The 22,851-nt window shown below is 30.4% G+C and overlaps 2 protein-coding genes and 1 pseudogene across 3 annotated transcripts; 2 read left to right on the top strand and 1 right to left on the bottom strand.

The window, feature by feature from the left end:
- The first annotated feature begins 2 nt into the window (after positions 1-2).
- LOC149882561 (U4/U6 small nuclear ribonucleoprotein Prp3-like) lies at positions 3-9,052 on the top strand. Its single transcript, XM_090099994.1, has 11 exons — positions 3-355; positions 1,770-1,990; positions 2,973-3,139; positions 6,793-7,058; positions 7,148-7,235; positions 7,325-7,580; positions 7,719-7,862; positions 8,009-8,108; positions 8,193-8,377; positions 8,503-8,705; positions 8,850-9,052. Exons 1-11 carry the CDS (start codon positions 129-131, stop codon positions 8,997-8,999), a joined length of 2,007 nt encoding a protein of 668 aa, XP_089956120.1. The 5' UTR covers positions 3-128; the 3' UTR covers positions 9,000-9,052.
- A 433-nt stretch (positions 9,053-9,485) lies between these two features.
- LOC149882560 (programmed cell death protein 6-like) lies at positions 9,486-16,450 on the top strand. Of its 2 annotated transcripts, none has more exons than XM_090099997.1 (6): positions 9,486-9,653; positions 9,751-9,812; positions 10,838-10,882; positions 11,268-11,426; positions 11,541-11,650; positions 15,932-16,450. In XM_090099997.1, exons 1-6 carry the CDS (start codon positions 9,577-9,579, stop codon positions 16,034-16,036), a joined length of 558 nt encoding a protein of 185 aa, XP_089956123.1. In that variant the 5' UTR covers positions 9,486-9,576; the 3' UTR covers positions 16,037-16,450. The 2 variants fall into 2 exon arrangements, with proteins under 2 accessions (XP_089956123.1, XP_089956124.1); XM_090099998.1 differs by lacking the exon at positions 15,932-16,450 and adding an exon at positions 15,450-15,884.
- Positions 16,451-18,581: 2,131 nt separating this feature from the next.
- On the bottom strand, positions 18,582-19,109 carry LOC145192522 (uncharacterized; annotated as a pseudogene).
- Between the last annotated feature and the right edge of the window lie 3,742 nt (positions 19,110-22,851).

Here is a 22,851-nt window from a genome sequence, read left to right as displayed (position 1 = left end):
CAAAGTAGTATTGTACATTTCGGTTCGTGTAGCATTTAAAAACGACAAAAATAAATGCTATAAAACGTAGTAGTTGACTATTTGTTCTGAACAATAAATTACAATAACTAAATAAGAACTTAATAATAATGGCAACACTAAGTAAGAAGGATATTGACGATTTGCAGCCAATAATTCGTGAAACTGTTTCAAAAAGGTTAGGTTTCCCAGAAAAAGCTGTTATGAGGGCAGCTTTATCATGCTTGGTAGATAATTTGGACAATGAACGTTCGACAGAAAAAATGGCTGCACTGTTAGGAGATGACCTTGCACCAAGATTTGTTGAAGAACTTATGAATAATGTTAGCAAGTTCAGGTAATAGCTTCCTCTTGGTTAGTTGTGGGGTTTACAATATTTACTTTTGTATCATACAACAGTTTTAGTATTTTAAAATTCTTGGGTAAACTAAGTATCTTATCTCAAGTTTTAAAATTTAGCTTTTATTCCTTAACATCTGGTTCTGTAATGTATTTCTTTAATGGAATTAACTTTTTTTAAGAAGGTAAATATCCACAGGATCTTTCTCCATACAGTGCTTTAAAGTTGAAGTATTTTTATATAAAAAAAGAAAAAAAAAAAAAAAAAAAAGAACTGTTATTATATTGATATTTCATAGTTTAATATTTTTATGTTTAACTTAATCCTTTTCTTTGCTACCTTTACTGGCGCTAGTGCACTTTGATAAACATTGATAAGTTTCATGATTATCTAGACCAATATTTATGTTAAGATTAAAGATACTAAGGTTTTCATTGAAAACATGTTACACACTCCATATGGCTTAGTTAACATTTCAAATTTTTTTGTATAGAATTTATCTAAGTAAAGTTGGCACTAGTGAATTTTATATCCACTTTTTCATAATGTAGATTATGAAAGATCATTACATAAAATGAAGAAAGTTGGTATCCGTTTGTTTTTTGACCATTGCAAAGTATTCTAACTTTAGCTTAAAACTGAAAGCCCTACCAAAATGTTAATACTTACCATTTTATCTACATCATTAAGTTTTGTTATTTCAAGCAATGTTAGTATTCAAAATGGTATGGTTTTCACTGTTTCAATGATTAATTTTAAGATATGGTAGTGAAAGTGATAATAAACACTTGGTAGCAAATATGTAAATGTAAGAAAGAGAATATAAAATCGGTGAAATAATAGATAAAATAACTGATAAAATAATAGATTAACTATTTTTCATATAGATACCTATTTTCTTCATTTTAAATAATGATCTTTCATAATCTGCATTTAAAAAAAGTGAATGTGAAAGTTCACTAGTGTCAGCTTTACTTAGTCAGATAAACTCTATACAAAAAGAATTTAAAATGGTAATTGAGCCATGTGTTTTCAATGAAAAGCCTAGCATTTTTAATTTTAACATTAAATAACTATAATATTAAATCTAACATAATATAATATTAAAGGTATCTACAATATTTATAGTACAATTTTTAATAATATTTTCTTAAATATTAAAGTGTATCAGTTATTGTCAATAGCAAACTCCTACAAAAACACTTAACAGTTTGATTTTATAAAAATTGTGCAATATGGACTTTAGTTCACCAACTGGTGAATTTTGTAATACAAGTAAAATGCTTTTTACCTTAGGATATTTAATGTAGCATTCTTTAATGTTTTAAAGTTATATCTATTTGGATTTTTTAAGATGTGTAGTTTGAGTGTATGCAAAATTAATAAATATTAAATTTTTGGCTTTCCTAAGACGCTCCACTGTTAACCGTAAAAGATCTGCTGAAGATGAAGACAATCAATTAAAAAAAGCAAAATTGAATCGATTGAATGCATTAATAGATGATGAGCCGCTCCCTCCTACTTTGCCTGAAACTGCACCAGATAAAGACCAACTTTTGGATAGTGCATCAAATATCAGTGAAATAGTTGCTTCCATGAAACGTCAGATAGAGCAAAGGAAGAAAATGCTAAGTACGATTTTCAAATATTATTTTTTTGCATTTTTAAGAAAAACTGTCATTACTTTGCCTATGCAAGTTTATGCTTAAGTTTTAAATAGTGATTTAAATTCTGCTTAACCTTTTAAAGATACCTCTTACTTAATAGTGAATCAACCTGTGGCATCTTTTTAAGAAACTAATAGTATTAATGGATTTTTATTAAAGGGACTAGAACAAGTTATTAATTTTTGCATAATAAAGTTCACATAAGGTTTTGTCATTTTTCAAAATTTTTCATTGTATTTTGAAATTTGTATATATAGCAGGTTTGTAGTTAGTTTTGTACTTGAATATAAAAAAAAGTTTAAACAAGTACAAATAATTACCCTATTAATGGCACTGCACTCAAATACATTACTAAGTTGTTAAGTACATTAATAGAAAATCATGGAGAAATTTCCATGAATCTGGTGATGTGAGATCCTTGATGAAGATGGTGAAGATAATTATTACTAATAATCAAGCATTATAGCTATCAGTGTGGAAAAATGTGTTTCATTAAATGGATTTTATTTCTGATAAAAATCAATGCATCCATAATTTTTATCTGAGTAATTTGACATAGTTAAACCACTTTAGCATGTTAAAACTATTAAAATATGGCATGTTAAGAATATTTACAATATGAATCAGTGTTAATTATTGTCATTGTTAACCATCAGAGTAGTAATTTTTAGTTTGTAAGTTTAAACAGTGCAGTTTTATAAAAAAATAATTTGTACTTCTGGAACATGTCATGCCCCCCATGAAAGAAAACACCCTCTATAAAAAAAATCTAGGACAGGTGTACCTGTTATGACAGTGGAAGAGTAAATAGATTTTAAAATCCTATATTCCAAAAGTTTTGTGATACTCTCAGATCTTATGGTTACATGATTATCAGTTTGTGTGATTGTTCTTTTCTACTTGTATTTGATACTTATCATATTCTATTTGAACTTGCTTGATTTTAGTTAACTCTGGAGTTGCACCTGCCTTAATTGAGAATCAAGAGCGTCTTGACAAAAGATTAAGGGAAGAACAAGCCAGAGAAAATATGTTTAATCAATCTAGTGATAAATTAAAAAGAGCTGCTGACTTGCAATCACGCATACAATCTAAACTTTCAGGAAAAATAGGTGTAAGTTGTTATTTATGCTCATCAATGATAAATATAAAAATATGTTTACTCAGTAAATTTTGTGTTCTATAATTGTAATTAAATGTTGTTTAATAAAAAATTAATCAAAAATATTATCTTATTTTGTTATGTTGCTAAGTGTTAAAATTTTAAATTATTAACACTCTTTAATTTTGATGGTGTTAAAACCAGAATGAGCTCCTTAAACTGGTATGGGTGCTGAGAATGAGGTCCTTGAACTAGTATGGGTGCTGAGAGTATAATAGCATAACAAGAAAAGTATTTTAATGTTGTTTTTTTTAGTACCTTTTCTCTAATTATTTGTGCCTAGCAAAAATAATCTTTTGAAATTCAGCATTTTTTAAGTTTAAGTTATCTTTTTTAGGGTAAGTAATAACTCCCTTTAATATTTTTCTGAGTTTTTTAGACATATTTAAATGTGGCTCAATCTATTAAAAAAAAAAGAAAAAGAAAAAACATGTCATAGTTTAGCCAACATTTTACAGACATTTACAAATTGACTAAATTACATATTTTTTATTGTAACTATTTTTGTATTAGGAAAGTCTTTTTTATGTTCTTCAACAGCCCTGTTGTTGGTCTTGCTAGTTAGTAGGTACCCTTATAAAATCTTTTTTTAAGGCCACACCCAACAATGCAACATCATTGACAATTTTTAGAGTAAATGTTATAAGTTTTCCATCTAAATAGGTGATATCATTTTCTTATGCATTTCATTAAGAAAATCAACTGTTCACTCAACACATTAAATAAAATCTTACATTTAATAAAGTTGCTTATCAATTCTCCTCATTTGTTGCCTTTGTTTAAGATTTGTCTGTCTTTGTAATTAACTTTATTTACGTTTTCTAGGGCTGTAGTCATTTAAGGCGCGGATCCAGGAATTTGTAACTGTGTGGCCAAATTTTATTTTCACAGTTGAAATTTGGATAAAAGATCGATATTTTAATACTTTTTCACAGCATTTATTGGTTGAATAAAATGTCAGTAATGTATAGTAAGAACCGTTGTGGCCATGGCAGGAATCTTTATAGTCAAAATTCTTAAATTACGGCAGACAAATTTAAATTTTTAGGGATATTCCTTAAGCAAAAAAACCCAAAACTAATGTGGCTGCTGTTAAATTTAAACTATATGGCCATTGGCTCAATGGCCACCCCTTAGATCCGCGCCTGCATTTTCTATCTTTCTGTTAGGTATTTTCAGGTTCTTTCATAAAAAAGTGACAATCCTACCAATCTTGCTAACAAATACCAAAAATGTTTTTTAATATTTATAGTCTTTTCTTGTTCTTTCATTTTAATATAGTACTAGTTGTTTTTGATATATTATTTTGATATAGTACTTTCATTTTGATATATTAATTTGTATAGAGTTAAATCATTTAAATGTGCTGCAGTCAACAAGTAAACCATACTTTCTCAATAAGAATATCCACTTACTGAATTTCAGAAAGTTCTCTTTTCATGGGTTTGAATCTGGTCTCAGATAATGTAAACTTTTAAAGAGTAAATTAACTAAGTATCAATCTGTAGAACAGTCCTGGTGAGTTAATGTTCCTTTTTTTTTTTCAAAATCACTGATACAGATTTATATTGGATTCTGAGGATATTTTACACATTATAGTGTCTTCTTCCAACAATTAATTTCATCATATGAACCAATTGTAAATTTCAGAGTTAATGCTTACAGTGATTTCCAAGAAAATTGTTTGGAAATATGAATATTCACATATGGTAGAGTACTAATGCAAAAATTTTAAAATCCTACAATTTTTTTTGAAAGAGATATTTGATATTTAAGATTTTGATGAAAAACATCTTCAACTAACAAGCTTCAATTTGATATACTTGTTTCTATTGGTGGGATTTTTTCTTGCTAAAAGCTTCCAAGTATATTTAAAATACAATTGAAAAGTTCCTTCAATGACTTTAGAAATTTTTGTTGTTGTAATCAACAATGCGCTGCAAAAGTTTTATAATCATTGAGTCAAACCCTGAATGTAATTTGTTTCTTTGTCTCTTCAATTTTTGTTTCTTTTCAATTTTTTGCCTCTTTGAATTTTGAATGGATTGCTTCTGTTGCCTGTTTGCTAAATAATCTAACTAAAGTGGTGCATTCAAGAAAATCTGGTAAATGGAAGAAAATTGCATGTGCTTTATGAGTCACAGTGATAGGCAAGTGGAGGTGTGATTTCTTGAAGTGTTTTATTTTTTCAAGGAACTGTCATCAAGACATAAATTGACAACATTTCTGAAAAGCCTGATAATTTCGATGAAGCTTTAAACTTGAAAGGTACAGGATTTCTTAGCCATTTTTTGAAGTTCTACAACAGCTAACTGCACTCATTCCTTGCAAATTCAAAGATCAATTGAAAGATACAAAAGAAACAAATTGCATTTAGAGTTTGAGGAAACTGACTACCATGAAAGGATTGCATCTGAATGTTTAGACTTACAGGTCAGACTCTTGCTTCTGGCCAGCACTGCAGCAGTTTCTTGAACAGGCAGTTAACAACACCTAAAAGAAGATGAAGCTGATTAGGTGGCTCAAATCCAGAACAAGGTCAGAATCTTCAGCAATAACTAAAGAAGCTTCAACCATGTTACTGAATTTCTTGGCCTTGTTTATTTTTGATTCAGCTGCAATAAACTTGTGATTCTTCTTTAGACTTCCAAATGGCCTTGAAACTAATTGGTAGAAAGTTTTTCTAAGGCAATATATTACCAAAAGCATGGGTGTTTGCTTGAATGTTGATTGAAGTAAACACTGATTAAATTTAGCAACTTTGTGATCACAAGTAATGATGAACCTCACTTCCTTTGAAAGGAAGTGAGGTTCATCATTACTTGTGATACTATTCTCTCTTTGATACCTGTCAATAATGAGCTAATAAACAGCAGATGTCTGTACTTAACCAGTTCCACTTGATTAGTGTACAGGCATCTGCTGTTTATTAGCTCATTATTGACAGGTATCAAAGAGAGAATAGTATCTACTATTCTCTCTTTGATACCTGTCAATAATGAGCTAATAAACAGCAGATGCCTGTACTTAACCAGTTCCACTTGATAAAATAAGAATGGCAAGAAACTTCTTGACACCACTGATCACAGCATGCTGATCAATATTTTTTATAGAATCTTAATTATTTTACAAAGCATTGAACTTTGAAGTTGAAGTTGACTTACACACTGCTATTTAAGTTATAAGTAGTCACCAGTATTTACAGTATTTCAATTTCCTTGTATTGACAACAGCACAGAAATACAAATATATAATTAGCAAACAAATTGTAGTACATGAATAAGTAAATGGTCCAGTCTAGACACTGCAGGTATGTGGTTGCTATATATCATTTGAAAGTAAATGCTAGTTGGAACTGACATACATGTTGTGTTTGACATTTAACTTGAAATTTTTATATTGTACAATATATATAATGCAAGTGTGCTACCAATTAATGTTGAATTAAATTCTCAAAATTTTTTCTACTTCACACTTGAGTAGAAAACTGGTAAGGGGAAAAAGGGGAATGTGATAGTACCTAAAATACATATCACTCAGCAACTAACTTATTTATTATGATTTATTAAAACATTCTTGATTGGTTTTTATAATTCTTGTTGTAGCTCTTAAGTGGATTCAACAAACTTCCAATAAAAACTGCAGCAGAAATGAATGCCATCCCTATTACAGAAATGACAAGACCAGCTGCAGTAGTTTTAGATGAACAGGGAAATGCGATTGATCAAGCAACAGGAAGACAGATACAAATTGTGCAAAGAATGCCTACTTTAAAGGTCAATATACGAGAAAAAAAGAAAGATATGTTTAACATGACAGACATGGTAAAAGAAGAAGAAGAAGAACGTAAACATTTTGATCCTCGTGTTGGGTAACTTTTTGCCATGTTTTATTTTTGCATTTTTTGAATGCTGTGTCCAATGTTTTAACAGAATTAATAATAAAAAAATATTCTTTTAGAATAATTCAAGCTCAGCGAGGAAGAAGAAATTTCAGCTTTCATAAACCAGGAAAATTTCAACTTCTGGCACAAAAAATGCGAGCAAAAGTTTGTTTATGTTTTTTATTTTTGTTGTTGTAAATTTGCAATCCTTGTCCTAGGTATCTTTAGTTAGGTAATTGTGTTATTTTGCATAGGCACAAATGGAGAAGTTGCAGAAGCAAATTCAAGCTGTTGCCAAGAAAACTGGTATTTCCTCTGCCACAAAATTAGCTCAAGTTGCAAAGCAAAAAGCTCAAGAAATGCAGCATGTCCCAGATATAGAATGGTGGGATTTGGCTATTCTTCCTCATCAAACATATAATGATTTTGACAGGGAATTGATGGCTGGCGAAGAACGATTTATAAATATCACAAGATTAGTAGAGCATCCTATTGTTAAAGATGCCCCTTGTATGCCTAACATTTTCTCTTTACATACATTATCTCTTCAAGTTAAAATGTTTTTTTTTACCTTTTTTAGCTCAGTTTGTTTAGATTGTTTAATAAAAATATCTGCAGAACAATTTTAGTTTCTTTTTACATTTTAAGGTGCACCCAAGAATAATGTGGCCATGCCTATATTTCTTACAAAGAGAGAACGCAAAAAAATTCGCACTCAACGCAGACGTGAAAATGAGAAGGAAAAACAAGAGAAAATCAGGCTAGGACTAGAACCACCACCACCTCCCAAAGGTTCTTAGTGTGTTTACATTAATGTAAACGTTCTTTAAGAAAATATTTTAGTATTTTGTTTATAATCATGATGATTATCATCATTATGATCTTGATGCAATTTTTTTTTTTTTTATATATATATTAAAATGAATTTATATTTTTAGTAAAAATTTCAAATTTAATGAGAGTACTGGCAACTGAGGCAGTCCAAGATCCAACTAAAGTTGAAGCGCATGTTCGAGCACAGATGGCAGCAAGGCAAAAGTAAATGTTATAGTTTTATCTTGTTTAAAAGTTCTTACTTTTTTTTTTTTTTTTTTTTTGTTATAAAGTTTTTTTTTAAAATAGAAAACATGAAGCTGCAAATGAAGAAAGAAAATTAACTAAAGAAGAGCGTGCAATGAAAAAAATTAAAAAATTAAAAGAAGATTTGAGTACAGGTGTTCATATTTCTCTGTATAAACTGCTCAATATTTCAAATCCTGCAAAAAAATTTAAAGTTGACACAAATGCTCAGCAACTCTATCTCACCGGTATATTTTAAAAAATTGTTGTTTTGTTCATTTGATGTTTTTGTCTGTTTATTTTTTAGTTACTAAAATGTTTTTTTTCAAAGGTTTTTTTAAACTTTATAACTTTTATAACTTTTTATTTTAAGGATGTGTTATTATTACCAAAGGAATGGCTCTTGTAATAACAGAGGGTGGTCCTAAGTCACAAAAAAAATTCAAAAAGCTTATGTTAAATCGTATTAAGTGGGAAGAGGACTCTGCGCAAGGAATGCGACAAGACAAAATTGATAAAAAAAATAACGAAGTTAACTTAAACAAAAAAATGAACGAGTGCAGATTAATATGGGAGGTATGTGAATCACTCTCACTGATTTATTTATAGTTTTTTTTATTTGAACTTGTACTCATAATTTTACAAATAAATTTTATTTATAAGATATGCAAACTTGTTGTTTTATTTATACTTTAAAAACAAACATTTTTATGTTAATAGGGCACAAGCATCAAGAAAACGTTTTCTGATTGGAGATTTCACATGTTTAAAACAGATCCAGAGGCCCAAGAGTTTTTAAAGAAAGCAAATATTGATCACTTTTGGAACTTAGCTGCCAGTCAGACTGTTCTGGAGGATGTAGAATTATAGCATTTTGTTTTTTAAGAGAGAGTTCTATAAATCTGAAGATTTATCTGAAGAAACGTTGCTATCTTTAATTTGATTTATACCCCTTTTTACAAATTAGCTTTGTACAAAACTCTTAGATATTTTTTGCAACATCTCATGGCCACAATGACTCAAGCAGAGTTTAAAAATAGATGATCTGTAGTTGATTTTTCTCTTAAATAAACATTTATAGAGTTTTTTTTGCTGTTCAGCAGTTTTTAAATTTCACCATTTGTCATCTTTTTTACTATTAATTTACTTTAAAATTGATTTCTGAATAATTCCTTAAAAAACCTTTATTATAAATGACAATTTTTTTAATCTTATTTTTATGCTCAGTGGAAAAAACCCAATTTTTTTTTTTATTTATTGTATAAGTTAAAAAATTAAAAGAACTGTCAGGTATAAAAGAGAAGAAAGCATTCCACTAATTTTTTTTTTGTTAGTTTAATTACGGCACCTTATTTCTCTCAGTATTAAGCTGATAGAAAGTATGACTAAAGTAGTTGCAATAATATTGGTATTATATATATTGATATGATATTAAGAAATAAAAACAATGGCATATCTGCGTCAACAAGCACCATACCAGCCTCAAGTGCCGAATCAAAATTACTTATGGGATCTTTTTAATAAGTAAATACAATTGCTTTAATTTTTTTTCTCTTGAAAATTTAGTAAGTTGATTAAAAATGTGTGGAAAATTGCAAGTACAGAGTTTTCAATATTTTAGGGTAGATCGTGACAGGAGTGGTTCAATTAGTGCTAACGAACTTCAACAAGCGCTCTCAAATGGTACGAACTATTGACTTTTTAATTAAATATTTGTTTATAAAAATCATGTAGCAATGCCTTTTTTTTTCTATTAGCAACACTGTTCAAAAAAAATTGAACAGTGTTCAATTCACAAAACAAAAAATGTATCTTAATTTTTTTTCTAAACATTTGCATTTAAATAATTTAGCTTTCAAAAATTTCTTCATATTTTACTTTTTTTTTTATTTACTTGCATTTTTATTTTGTAATTAATTTTTTAACAAAGTTTTACAATTGAAAGGCCAAAATATTAAATTGGTTAAGCTGGTTACCTAAAATCAACTGAACCATTTTAATAAAAATATGTCATCCTAAATTTGGAGACTATCACTATTTTTTTGTGTGATCTTTTTAAGTTTAATATATCTGACAGATTTTTGACTGTTACATCATATTATCATCATACTGCAAACATATAATCATACCAAATGTACAAAAAAATTGAAATCTTATGTGCACAATTTGAGATTTTAAAGTGAAACTCTGTTTTAGTTTAAGGCAAAAAAAAAAACAACAAAAAACAAAAAAAAAAAAAATGACATGGCATTTTGCGTAACTCTAAAAAAATGATGTTTAAAAAAGCCTTGTAAAATGAGGCTTTTAAAAAAATTTTATGTTCGAGAAAAATTCTTGAAATCAGCATAAAAAGATAAAGAAAAAAAGAAAATGAGTTTAAAAAAATGTGTTGCAGCTAGTCAAGCTTTCTGCTGATTTTTTCAGAGTATTGTTTTGTAAACAGTGTCTTTGTTTAGTGAAGCAGTTACCACTGTCTTCATATCCAAACTTACTTATAGTAGAAAATTTGGCAAAATGAAGTTGTTTCTTATGCACATTATTAAATTGTGTATTTTTACAAACAGCACTAATATTTTTAACAAAATTAACAGAAAAAAATCTCTTTTAGCATCCTTTATTGTTAATACATAGAATGCAAAGAATAATGTAATGTATAGTTAAAATTAATACATAGTTATGAATAACTTAAGCTATTTTGATTTTTTTAGGAACTTGGACTCCTTTCAATCCAGAGACTATTCGACTTATGATGGGTAATTGTCCTTTGTTTAATGATTTTTGCTTTTTTTTGTATGGTTTATATTATTATCAGCATTTTTAGTGTTTTTTTTATAAATATATTAGACATTTAAAACAAAGAAATTTAAAGAATATGAGAAATTTATGAAATATCTTTTTCAAAAACTTCAAACATGTTCTTATAAAACATAAATTATGTTTCTCTTTAATAAAAGATAACAAAATGTTTTGTGTTTGAAGAAAATAAATATAAAAATAAGAAAAAAATAAGGTGAGTCCTCTCACCTTATTTTTTTCTTATTTTTATATTTATTTTCTTGTTCTATTTTTACTAAAATGAGGCTTTGTTCTAAAGATAAGTAATGTTTGCTGGTTAAACGATTTCATTTTAAAATTTAGGAATGTTTGATCGTGATAAAAGTGGAACCATTAATTTCCAAGAGTTTGGGGCTCTATGGAAATATGTTATAGATTGGCAAAATTGTTTCAAGAGTTTTGATAGAGATAATTCTGGAAACATTGATAAAAGTGAACTTAAGCAAGCAATGACCACATTTGGTGAGAATGATTGTATTGTTACTTAAAGTGTGTAAAATGTTATTCGGAGGTCATTAAGTAACTTGTCATAGAACTATTATATGCTGGAGTAATGATTTTATTACTTGTGTGTAGGCTATCGACTGTCAGATCGCTTCTATGACATTCTTATTCGAAAATTTGATCGTACAGGACGCGGCGTGATAACATTTGATGATTTTATACAGTGCTGTGTTGTGATACAAGTATGTACTTCAAAATTCCCTTTATAAAGTTTTAATGTTGTGTTTTTTTTGTTGCTGTGTAATTTTATGAGATTTTTAAAACTTTGTAAATATTCAACATGCTAGCTTAAACTAAATTTTATTCTTACATCATCTAATCATTCCATCATCGCAATCTAAGTTGATTACATCATCTGATCATTATCAAAGACTTTATTAGTTATGTTATTTAATCATTATATCATCACAATTTTTATTAATTACATCATTTAATCATATAGTGTTTATAAATGAAGAAACAGGTATATTAGAAGAGATACTATTTTAATTTTAAAAAATATAGGATAATTAACCTTTTCTATACTGTTATTTAATAAAACCAACTTCAACTTTCATAACTTGATCTAACTTGTCTGCACCCTTGAAGCCCTGTTTTACTCTTACTATTGCAGTTTTAAAGAATCCCTGGTTTTATTGAGTGTTGATTGGTCTTAAGCTGTAACCTCTGAAATATAATTTGTGTCAGTTATCTGGTGTTGAAATTGCTGTTGGGAACTTTGACTACCTTGACTTAAGCTAATGCTTAGTTTTTTAAAATAAAAATAAAAATGTAATTCTTATCTATGCTATCTATGTGCAGGCTAGATGAAGCATATAATTTAAGAACATTTTTAAGTTCGCAACTGCCCACAATCAATATCATATTCCATTTCAGGTGGTTAGAGCACTGTTCTAACAAGAAAGACATCAGAAATAACAAGAAAGATATCAGAAATATTTACATTAGCAAAAATTCTAAATGCCAAATGTAGGAATGCTACTTTACTGAAATGCTATACAATGGAGTGGCAAGATGAAAATCAATCTGCTCACTAGTGTAATACCTAAATAACCCTAATAACACCTGTTGCTTTAAGTGGTGTTGACCACAAAAAATGTTTTTGTTTTTTTAAAAAGTTTTGAAAACATTATGGTCAGCTTTTACATCAAAATATTTTTGATCTGATAGCACTTGTCAACAGAGAAATTGTAACGAAAACAAAAGTAGCTAAGACATACTAATTCAAGGGTGCTAAACACAAATATGATATTGAAAAATTTTGTTTAGCTCTATTTTCAAAGTTATCGCTAGAGGTCTTGTTGATTGATTTCATGGTTTTTCATTGAATTTGTTTACTTCTTTAATCTTGTTCTTTATTTCATATGTTTTTCATGCACTTTAACTGTTTAATCTGTTTGTTTCAGATTTTGATATAAAATATAGTGATATTATTTCATTAATTTTAATCAAGCATGCCAAGAAAGTGTGTCAATAATCCGGATTTGTTCTGTTATATCTGTGGCAATGTGACATTGGTTTCACTGAAACATACTATTACACCAGTGATCAAAAAAGCTTACCATTTGTACTTTGCTTGTAAGTTAGGAGATCAAGAACAACCCTGGGCTCCTCACATTTGTTGTACTTCTTGTAGTGCAGGGCTTTCTAACTGGTTACATGGCCAAAGATGAGCCTTGCCATTTTTCTGTACCCACAATTTGGAGGGAACCAACTGATTATGTTACCAATTGTTATTTTTCCATAGTATCCTCATAGATCATGGTATCACAAAGAAGAGGACACAATCAATACAATATCCAAATATTCCAAGTGCCTTGAAACCAGTGCCGCACGGTGAAGGTCTTCCTGTGCCAGAGCCACCAACCTACATACCAGCTAAGTTCAGTGATGATGATGCCAATCATAATGTAGAAGCTTCAGAGCCATCAACTTCAAAAGATGTAACATTTCTACATACTGCAGTTGACGATGATCCTCATCAAATCTCTCAAAATGAACTTAATGATTTGGTTCAGGATTTAGGACTATCTAAGAGCAAGGCTGAGCTATTAGGATCCAGATTGCAACAGTGGAATCTACTTCAAGATGATGTTAGAATAAGTGTATTTTGCAGCAGATACAGTCAGTTTGAGCCATATTTTTCAATGGCAGAACAAGTTGTCTATTTTCATAATGTGGCTGGTTTGATGGATGAACTAAAGATTCAGTATACTAATGAAGAATGGAGACTGTTTATAAACTTGTCAAAGACAAGTCTCAAGGCTGTGCTCCTACACAATAGAAACACTCTACCATCAGTTCCCATTGCTCATGCAGCTGGATTGAATGAAACATATGACAATATGAACCTAGTCCTAGCCAAGATCAAGTATGAAGAACATCAGTGGCAGATTTGTGGTGACATAAAAGTTGTAGCACTTATTCTAGGATTGAAGCTCGGTTATACAAAGTTCTGTTGCTTACTCTGTGAGTGGGATCGTCGAGCGAGGACGGATCATTATATCAAATGGGAATGGCCTAAGAGACAATCCTTAGGACCTGGTGTCAAGGATGTGATTCATGTATTACTTGTTGAGTGCAGTAAAATTCTCCTGCCACCTCTACATATAAAACTTGGCCTGATGAAAAATTCTGTAAAGCCCCTCGATCGAGATGGTGCAGCGTTTAAATATTTGATTTCCAGATTCCCTGAGTTAAGCCAGGAGAAAATCAAGGCAGGTGCATTTGTAGGTCCACAAATACGCAAACTAATGGTGGTCACTCAGTTTGAAAACACCCTTGAAGAAGATGAGAAAACTGCCTGGGAGAAATCGGTGGTGAAAAATTTCTCGGGGAACCACAGAGCTCATAATTACCAGGAAATTGTTGAGAGCCTTTTGGACTCATATCAGACACTGGGTTGCAGTATGTCATTAAAGCTACATTTTCTATACAGTCATCTGGACTTCTTCCCTTCCAATTGTGCTGATGTGAGCAATGAACATGGTGAAAGCTTTCATCAGGAGATGGCTGAGATGAAAAAGCGGTACAAGGGTCGATGAAGCACCTCAATGATGGCAGATTACTGTTGGACAGTAGCAAGAAATGTCCAGAAGCTGTGTACAAGCAGGCATATAAACGCCCTAGAGTGTCTAATGTGAAATGACTAAACATTTTCTATTGTAATCTATGTATAATACATGCATAAACATAAATTGTATCAATACATTGCATAAAAACTAGAGCTTACACAGCTATTTCAATATGATATTTGAACTCAGCGTGAAAAACTGCACCAGAAAAATATAACTTCTGTTCTGTTACACAAAAATAGTTAAATTTTGTTGTCCAGTGTAGTCCTTTAAGCAATTTAAAAAAATCTGGGCTTCTGCCTTTTACTAAATTCTGAATCGGTTTCGAGATAATTCTGATTTTTTCTAAATGGCATAGGTCCAGTCCACTCCAGTCAGATGAAGCTTGGAAGAACTGTAAAACGACAAGTTGCCACTAGAGTATGCTAGTCAGCAATATGTCGTAGTGAGAAATGAGCAGAATCATATTACAAACTTGCACTTGAATCGTTGTAGTTCAATTATTGTCATAGAAAAAGGGATTGAGTTTCAATCATTCATGAATGAAAAAAATTTAAATAAAAAACAACTATTGTAGCTTTTAATTTTATTCTTTCGATGTTGGATTGTCACGTTAGGTACAAAAGTATTGTCCTTTTAATCGTATATTTGATAAAATATTTAATAGTGTTGCAAAACAAAACAAACAAAAATTTATTTTTTAACAAAACAATGTGTCTTAAACCTTTTTTATAATTATCTTGATGACCACTCTTTTTTTTTTTTTTTTTTTTTTTTTCAATCGTTCTTTATTTATATTCTAGCTTTTTTAATTGTTGAAATTTATACGTCATGTCTTGATTTCTTTACAACTCCCGATTCTTTTCGATTGAAAAAAATGTTATAATTGAGCTCGTTGGTTTTCTAGATGTTGACAAAAGCGTTTATGAAATATGATACAAACAGGATCGGTTGGGCTGAACTTGGATATGAACAGTTTCTTTCGATGGTGTTTTCTTTGCGTTCTTGACAGATGTCACGTCATGCTTTATGAAACAATTTTAATCTGGAGTCTTCATATATGCTTTTGATATTAAAGTCAGAATTAAATTACTTCATACGTGTGATGCATTCTTTCTGTTGATTTTGTTTTTTCTTTTTATTGTTATTGGTAACCTGGTTTAATCTATGATCATTATTAAAACATAAATAAAAGCCCAACATTTTTTACGGAAAATTCTTTTTGTGTTTTGTTTTTTATTGAAATATTGAGAAAAAAAAAAAAGGATTTAGTTTTAGAAAATTGAAAAGTTTATGTTCAGATTTGTATTTTTATATTTTATAAAGATTTTATTTTTCCAAAGGTTTTTTGCTTTTGTTTTCTTAAATGTACGTGATGATTTGTTTTAGAGCATTACGCAGTGTTTTCAACAATACGACACTGCTCGGTGTGGTACAGCCCAGCTCTACTATGAACAGTTTTTAGCTGTTGGGGTTCAGCTCATGAAGCATTGAATATCTTTCCACCATTCTTTTAGTACTCGTATAAAAACAAATTATTTTCTCTTTTTTTTTTGATGATCTGGTTCGCCATGTAACATTTTGTAGATATCGCGGCTGTATTAGTGTTCAAATGTAGAGGGAGCCTTGATTAATCAGTACGACCACAAACAAAAAATCTATAGAAGAAATATTTAGATTTTAGAAAAAATTAAAGATGTTTAAAAGATAAAAACCACACTTTTATTAGAATTTTTATTTTATTCGAATATTTCTTATTCGAAAAGTAGATGATAATAAGAATCTAAATTAAGTTTTTTTTGGTTACATTTTTTATTTATTAAAATACGCAATACGCAAGTTATCTAAATGTTTATAAAGTTCGTCTTTTAGTTTGTATTTGAATTTAGTTGATTGATTTGGTTGAAACTGAAGGCTTTGCTTATTACCCAAAATTTTTGATTCTTTCATTGATAAAGTTTAAGTGTAATATAAAATATAAAGCTAGTTTGGGTTCTGGTTTTTTGGTCACAATTTGACTGGTTTTTGGACTGCTTATCGTTGTCTGTAAAGAATCCATAGGCCGGGTGAATAAAAATGAGCAATTGCTTTTACTCAGTAATTGGTCAGGTTTACGTGAATAAAAAACTTAAGCAGTTTTCCTCATATTTTTATTCGCGTAAAGGTAAGCAATTTACTCAGTCATTGCTCAATTTTACGTAAATAAAAACTAAAGAAAAGTTGTTGAAGTTTTTATTCACGTAAAGCTGATCAATTACTGAGTAAAAGCAATTGCTCATTTTTTATGCACCCGGCCTTATGTTTACGGCGATTTAGGAGAAAAACCCTGTGGGGGTGGGTGGGGGGAGTGGGTAAGTAATAAACACTTCAAAGCAATTATCCAAAAATCTTTTAATTTCTTCTTAGAAAAATGAACTTAAAAGATTTTGAAACTTTTAAACGATTTTTTGGTACATTGCATGCAAGAATTTTGCATGCAATGTACCAAAACTCGTTATTTATGGGGCATTATATGACTCTTTCGAATAATAATAATATATGATGAAATCCGGCCTCTCGGTCATTTGCAGGCAGAAGACAAATTTTATAGAAAACTATATAAAGCTAAGTACTTTTACAGATCTTTATTTAATTAAGTTACTGCATAGTATTTATAAAGTATAAATTAATATTGTCTTTAAGTTATTATCTTTGTCTTGATGAGAAGTCTGAAACTGCCTTATGCAAGTTCTCTCCGTGGTCTTTGTGACTTACATTTCTTTTGTATCTTGCCCAAGTTGATTTAAACTTTGAGTGAATAGCTTCTCTAGTTTGTTCTGCAAATCTGGCTAGACCACATTGATTTTCTTCACAAAAAGGAAAAATATGCGCTTTCATGATGTGGACCTTCCATGTTATGGGTAAGGTGTAATTATAGCCTTTTGAAAACTCCATTAGGTAATTATATGAGTCTTTCAATCTAGCAATAGAATGCTTGGCATTGGGACTAAGGAAATCACAGAAACAGTCATCCACGACACACTTTAAATCTTTGAAACATGTAATAATAGGTATTAGCTGTCGACAATCATTTAGGATTGCGTCTTCTAGATCTTGAAGATTATTCAATATCTTGTTACAGCTCACTCCATCAAACCCTCCTCCATGATAGCCATGTCTGAGAATGTATTTTCCAGACAGCCACTGATTAAAGTTTGGCCAGAGAGTAAAAACTAGGTCGCTGAGAACATTAATAAAACCCATGAATATATGTAACGATGATGGAGGAATTTTGTTTATCACTTTAACTTCTGGATCTTCATCGAGATGAATAAGCCTTTTTCGTATAACATTTTTATACAGCTGTGCTGTTTCTTTTTTTTCTCCTGCTGCTTGAAACTCTGAAAGATGAAGATCAAGGCTTCCAAACGTTCTTAGAGTTCCTGCATTTATAGTCTTCTCACCTTCACAATATAAACATGCATGGATGCCACCATGCCCAGATAAACCCATAATCATGTTAGCCAACTTTAAATCCCATGCAATATGAAAACCCAGGCTGTCTAGCTGGATAATATCTAAAATTTGTTTTATATTCTGATATGTTTCAGGAACATCTTCAGCAATAGCAATAAACTGTATACGTTGCACACCAGACCCAATATATTCGTCAGATCATCGACGTTTACTTCTGTTTTTTCTATTATTACTGTTAACTTTAAGTTCATCTGCATCAAAGATGTTAACACGTATTTTCAATGAACATCCACCTCCATCATTTATTCGAAGTTTCTTGAATGTTTCAAAAGAGATTTGCTGGATTTGATTTCTGTCTCCTTTGTTCTCAGGACAACCAACTCTTATTATCTGCGGTTTTCCGCAGGTGGCTAAATAAAATAGATCACCTGAATTTACTTTTTCTTTGTTCATTTTTTCCTTGATTATTGAAGAAGCCACCTGCTCTGCACTGTGCATACCTTGTTCCAATGCCAATGGTGTAAGGTTTTTTACAGCAGTTGATTTGCAGCATTTGTGCTCTAAGCCACGACCTAAATAAATATTGTTGATGGTAATTTGACTATACCAATATCATGTAATATTTTAAAATCTTCTGTTTATATTACCTATTATTGACAGACATTTAGAGCAGAACTTTAATGTGTTTTCTAGAGAGGTAGAAGAGCTCTCATCAATCTCAATTGTAATAATTTCAGACTTGCGCTTCTTAGAAATCCAATCAATCTAAATAATAATTATTCAGAACTGACATTTTAGCTTTTTATGACAGAATTTACATCTTTATAATTTAGCATATATTTTAAAATTCTATTTTAAAAGATGAAGTTAACTTAAACCTAACCTTTTCTATCTTCTGTGTTCATCTGGTTGGTGGTTTCCTTCTTTTTGCAAGCATGTACAAATTAGTTTTGCAATTTCCACATATAGAAGAAGGATAGGCTGCAATTTCTTTCATGTATCCAGAGTATACATACGTCTGCACCAGTTTTTCAATAGTATCTTGGACTGCAATAAGACTCCTTTTAGTTTTTGTTTCCCAGCAAACACAGCAATAACTATTTATACTCATTTTTTATTTGCTAAAATTGTAACAATGCCATGAGTATTATAATACGATTTTTTTAAGATTTAGAAAATCTATTAAACCAATCTTTAAATTTTTGAAGCATTTCGCGCCAAAAATTTAATAAAACAAAAAATTTAAATATATTTGCATATTTTATGCTAGATTTATATTTTATATTAAAAATTTGGCAAGTTGGGGGCCAAGATCCCTTTTCCCTCCTATTATTAATATTTTCAATAGGATTTTGGACCCCCCCAGTCTAAAAATGCACCCTTGGATTTTTAAAATGTTTCATTTTTAATATTCTAGTAAATATCTATTTGATGGCATATTTTTTTTTTAAGTAGGATAAAGTTCAACCTGAGGGTCGATTTATGACACAGTGATATCTGCTGTTGTTATTGGCAGTGCGCTGCAAGAGTTTTCATTCTGGACAGTTGTTTTTTTTTATTCTTTTCCAGGTGACTATTGAATTTTGAATGAATTGATTCTGCTGGCTGTTCACTAAATAATCCAAGGGAAGTGCCATGGCACTCGAAAAGTTTTGGGACCTGGTAGAAAATGAGGTGTTTCAGGAGCCCTAGTGGCTGGCAAGTAGAGGTATGATTGCTTAAACTGTTAACTTTTTTTCAAGGAACTATCATCCAAAGTTTGTGCGAAACTTAATTGACAACTGAAAAGCCTGAAAGTTTCACTGTAGCCTTGAACTTAAAAGGTCCAGGATTTTTTAGACATTTTTTGAAAGATGTTTATATTCTGCACAGTTTTCTCCACTCATTCCCTGCAAATTGACCGTCATGAAATGGTTACATCTAAATTCAGCTTTGCAGGCCAGTCTCTGGCATCTGACTAACACTGAACCAGGTTCTTGAACAGATGGCTAGTAAAGGTGTAGGCAACTTTGAGATCACATCAAATTTAGAATCTCACATTATTTATGTTGATCAAGCCAGTGATGCTAGTTATCTGTTTAAGGATGGATTTATCATCAATTTCCTGTGATGCGTGAATAAAACATCAAAACCCATTTTCAAAAATGATCCTCCAATTTTGAAAATGAGTTTCGGTGTTTTATTCACACATCACAGGAAATTGATGCAAATTTGATGAGTTTAAGTGCAAGTTTGATGAGGATTTGTAGAGTATTCCCTTTCAAGCAGCACATGTTGGGGGTTGTTTCTTCCGAATTCTTGCAATGAACAATCTTAGTGTTCTCCATCGTTGCGCTTTTTGTTCCTTGGAATGCTAAATTTTGACGTGATGAACTCAGATAGTTTCCTTCCGCAATAAACTTTTTTCCAAATATAGTCTAATCAATTTGGTGCCCTGTTGATTTGTTTCAAGTGAATCCCAGTCGCCTCCTTTTGGAGTTGTATAGTCCGGTATTGAACTAAATGTTAGCTATATCTTGGGTTGTCAGAGTGTTATCCAAGGAAATGGATATTTTTCATGGCTCGAAGCAAATCAATCAATAATTATATTTTTTTGCAAACATATTTTAAAATTATTTTTGCAATAATTCAGTAATGAGACCTTTTTATTAAGATTTGAACTTTTCAATGTAAAATAGACATCTGTTACCTGGAGTTATTGGAATTAGTTTGCCATCGGGTACTTGGTTGAGCGAAGTAACGGATGATGCCCCTAGATCATTTAAAACCAATGTGTACATGTTTTGGAGTCTATTACAAAAGTGGCTTTGATATCGACCAATGATTTTTAGTAGTGAACGACCAAAACAGAAAGCAGAAAGACGCAAAATTGTTCGTTATTGTCCCACTCATTATATATGACTGTGTTTTAAAAATGTATTTCCGTTTGTTTGAAAAATGTCTTTCTTTTTTTTTCTTGGTAGAATCTCCAATCTGAAGACGGTGACTTTCTGAAGGCAGCGATTTTTGAGCAGGAAAATGTGCTTATTCTCTAGGAAATGTGTTTGTTTTGTTTGTTTCAGCTTGGTTATTTATGATTGGGTTGTTGGGTCGTCCTCAGTATTGTGTGAGTGTGGCTTGTTTACAATTAATAACGTTCAATCGAAGTATAAATTAAATGATAATTATACTAGCTAATGATTCTCCTCGTTTCACTTAATAAATACACTCAAGTATATTCTTTTAATATTTATAAATACGATAATATTCTATAAAAAGACGCTAAAAAGTATGCTCTTACCACTTTTTGACTCATGGCCAAATTGTCTATTTATCTTAGAACTTTCTCACTTTAAAAATCTTCTCTTTCTCTTTGCAAAATATTCCTTTAATTTTTTTTCTTTACTTCTTCTTTCAAAATCCCTTTTCTCTTCTCCCAAAGAACTCTTTTTAAAAATCTCTCAAAAATTCTCGTACCAATTCTCCTGTTAAATCTTTTTTTAAAATTCGATTCGTTCGAATTCAGGGAAGTTCTTTTTTGAAAGTGCTTTGGTATTTGATAGTTAAAAAGTCAAACTTATAAAAGTAAAGAGCCAACAGGAAAGGATTTATTGATAAAGTATAAGATCCAGATTAAGTAAAACAGTTAATTTAACCAAACAAAACTGAGAGTTTTATCGTGTAAACCCTTAAGTAATCAATTTATTTTTTAAAAAATTTTCTAAAATTTATATTTTTCAATTAGGAGTTTTAAATGATCCAATGATTAACTTCTTTTCTTGAGAATCGTAAAACACTTTCTTGCATTGTGGAATAAGCTCCACTGCCTCCAAAATCAACTTTTTAAACTTATTTTGATGTAGAACAGGAAAAATCACTCAACTTAATTGAAATATTAAAAACTACTGGTATTCTAACCCAGCCGGCAAAAAACGAATCAAAATGCTGGATATCATTTGCGCGCGACAACAACACAATTCAATACTTTAAAAAAGTTAGAAACATCGTTAGTTACAGCATTTCAAAGTATGATTTGAAAAGTTAAGCAGAGAAACGATGTTACGGAGAAAAAGAATGATATATTATGGAGAATAAACGAATAAGTTGCATCAGAAAAAAGTATTAATTTCATGAAGTGAAAATAAAATAACACAGAAAGCTAGGAGTTAAATCAGTTAAACTAGATCCCAAGCTACTCTTTTTACCTAGGAAGCTTATTATACTGGTATAAAGGTGAGCTTCCACTCATCCGTTTTTGCTACGGGAAAGGGAAAGGGATGGGAAAATTAATCACTTGAGCATGCGCAGTGATTAATTTTTAAAATTAAATTACAAACTGCGCACACTCACGTGATTAATTTTCCCTTCCCTTTCCCTTTCCCGTAGCAAAAACGGATGAGTGGAAGCTCACCTTAAGTTATGATATAACTAATGTAATAGCCACAAGTTAGTGTTAGGAAAGTTTATGATAATTATATTATAAATCTCATAAGCTACCGAGCACTAGCGCCATAACTCTTAAGCATTATCTCCATAAAGTTGATGTTTTATATTTTTTAGCATTAAATGGAATGGTCTCCTTAATGGCTAGATTAAAAACCCATCTAGCTGTTATGTGATCATTTAGATCAATATTCTATCCCTAAAAATATCATCAAGGCGAAAGGAAGAAAAAAGCATTCAAAATAACTTATATTCATATTGTGAGGAGGGAGAAAAGTTAAAAACAGCGAAAAGGCATACATACAGAGACTTATTCATCATGTCATATAAATAAAAGATAACACGAGAAAACTAATGAAGCAAAAAATAAAAAACAACGATTAAGAAAAGGCATACAGAGACTTATTCATCATGTCATATAAATAAAACTC

Source organism: Hydra viridissima, unplaced genomic scaffold (assembly GCF_058129835.1).
Source record: "Hydra viridissima isolate aposymbiotic clone 2 unplaced genomic scaffold, HvirCarnegie_v1 scaffold_10, whole genome shotgun sequence".
NCBI classification, from domain to species: Eukaryota; Metazoa; Cnidaria; class Hydrozoa; order Anthoathecata; family Hydridae; genus Hydra; species Hydra viridissima.
Note: the sequence above shows the minus strand (reverse complement) of the source record. Positions and strands in the feature narration are given on the sequence as shown.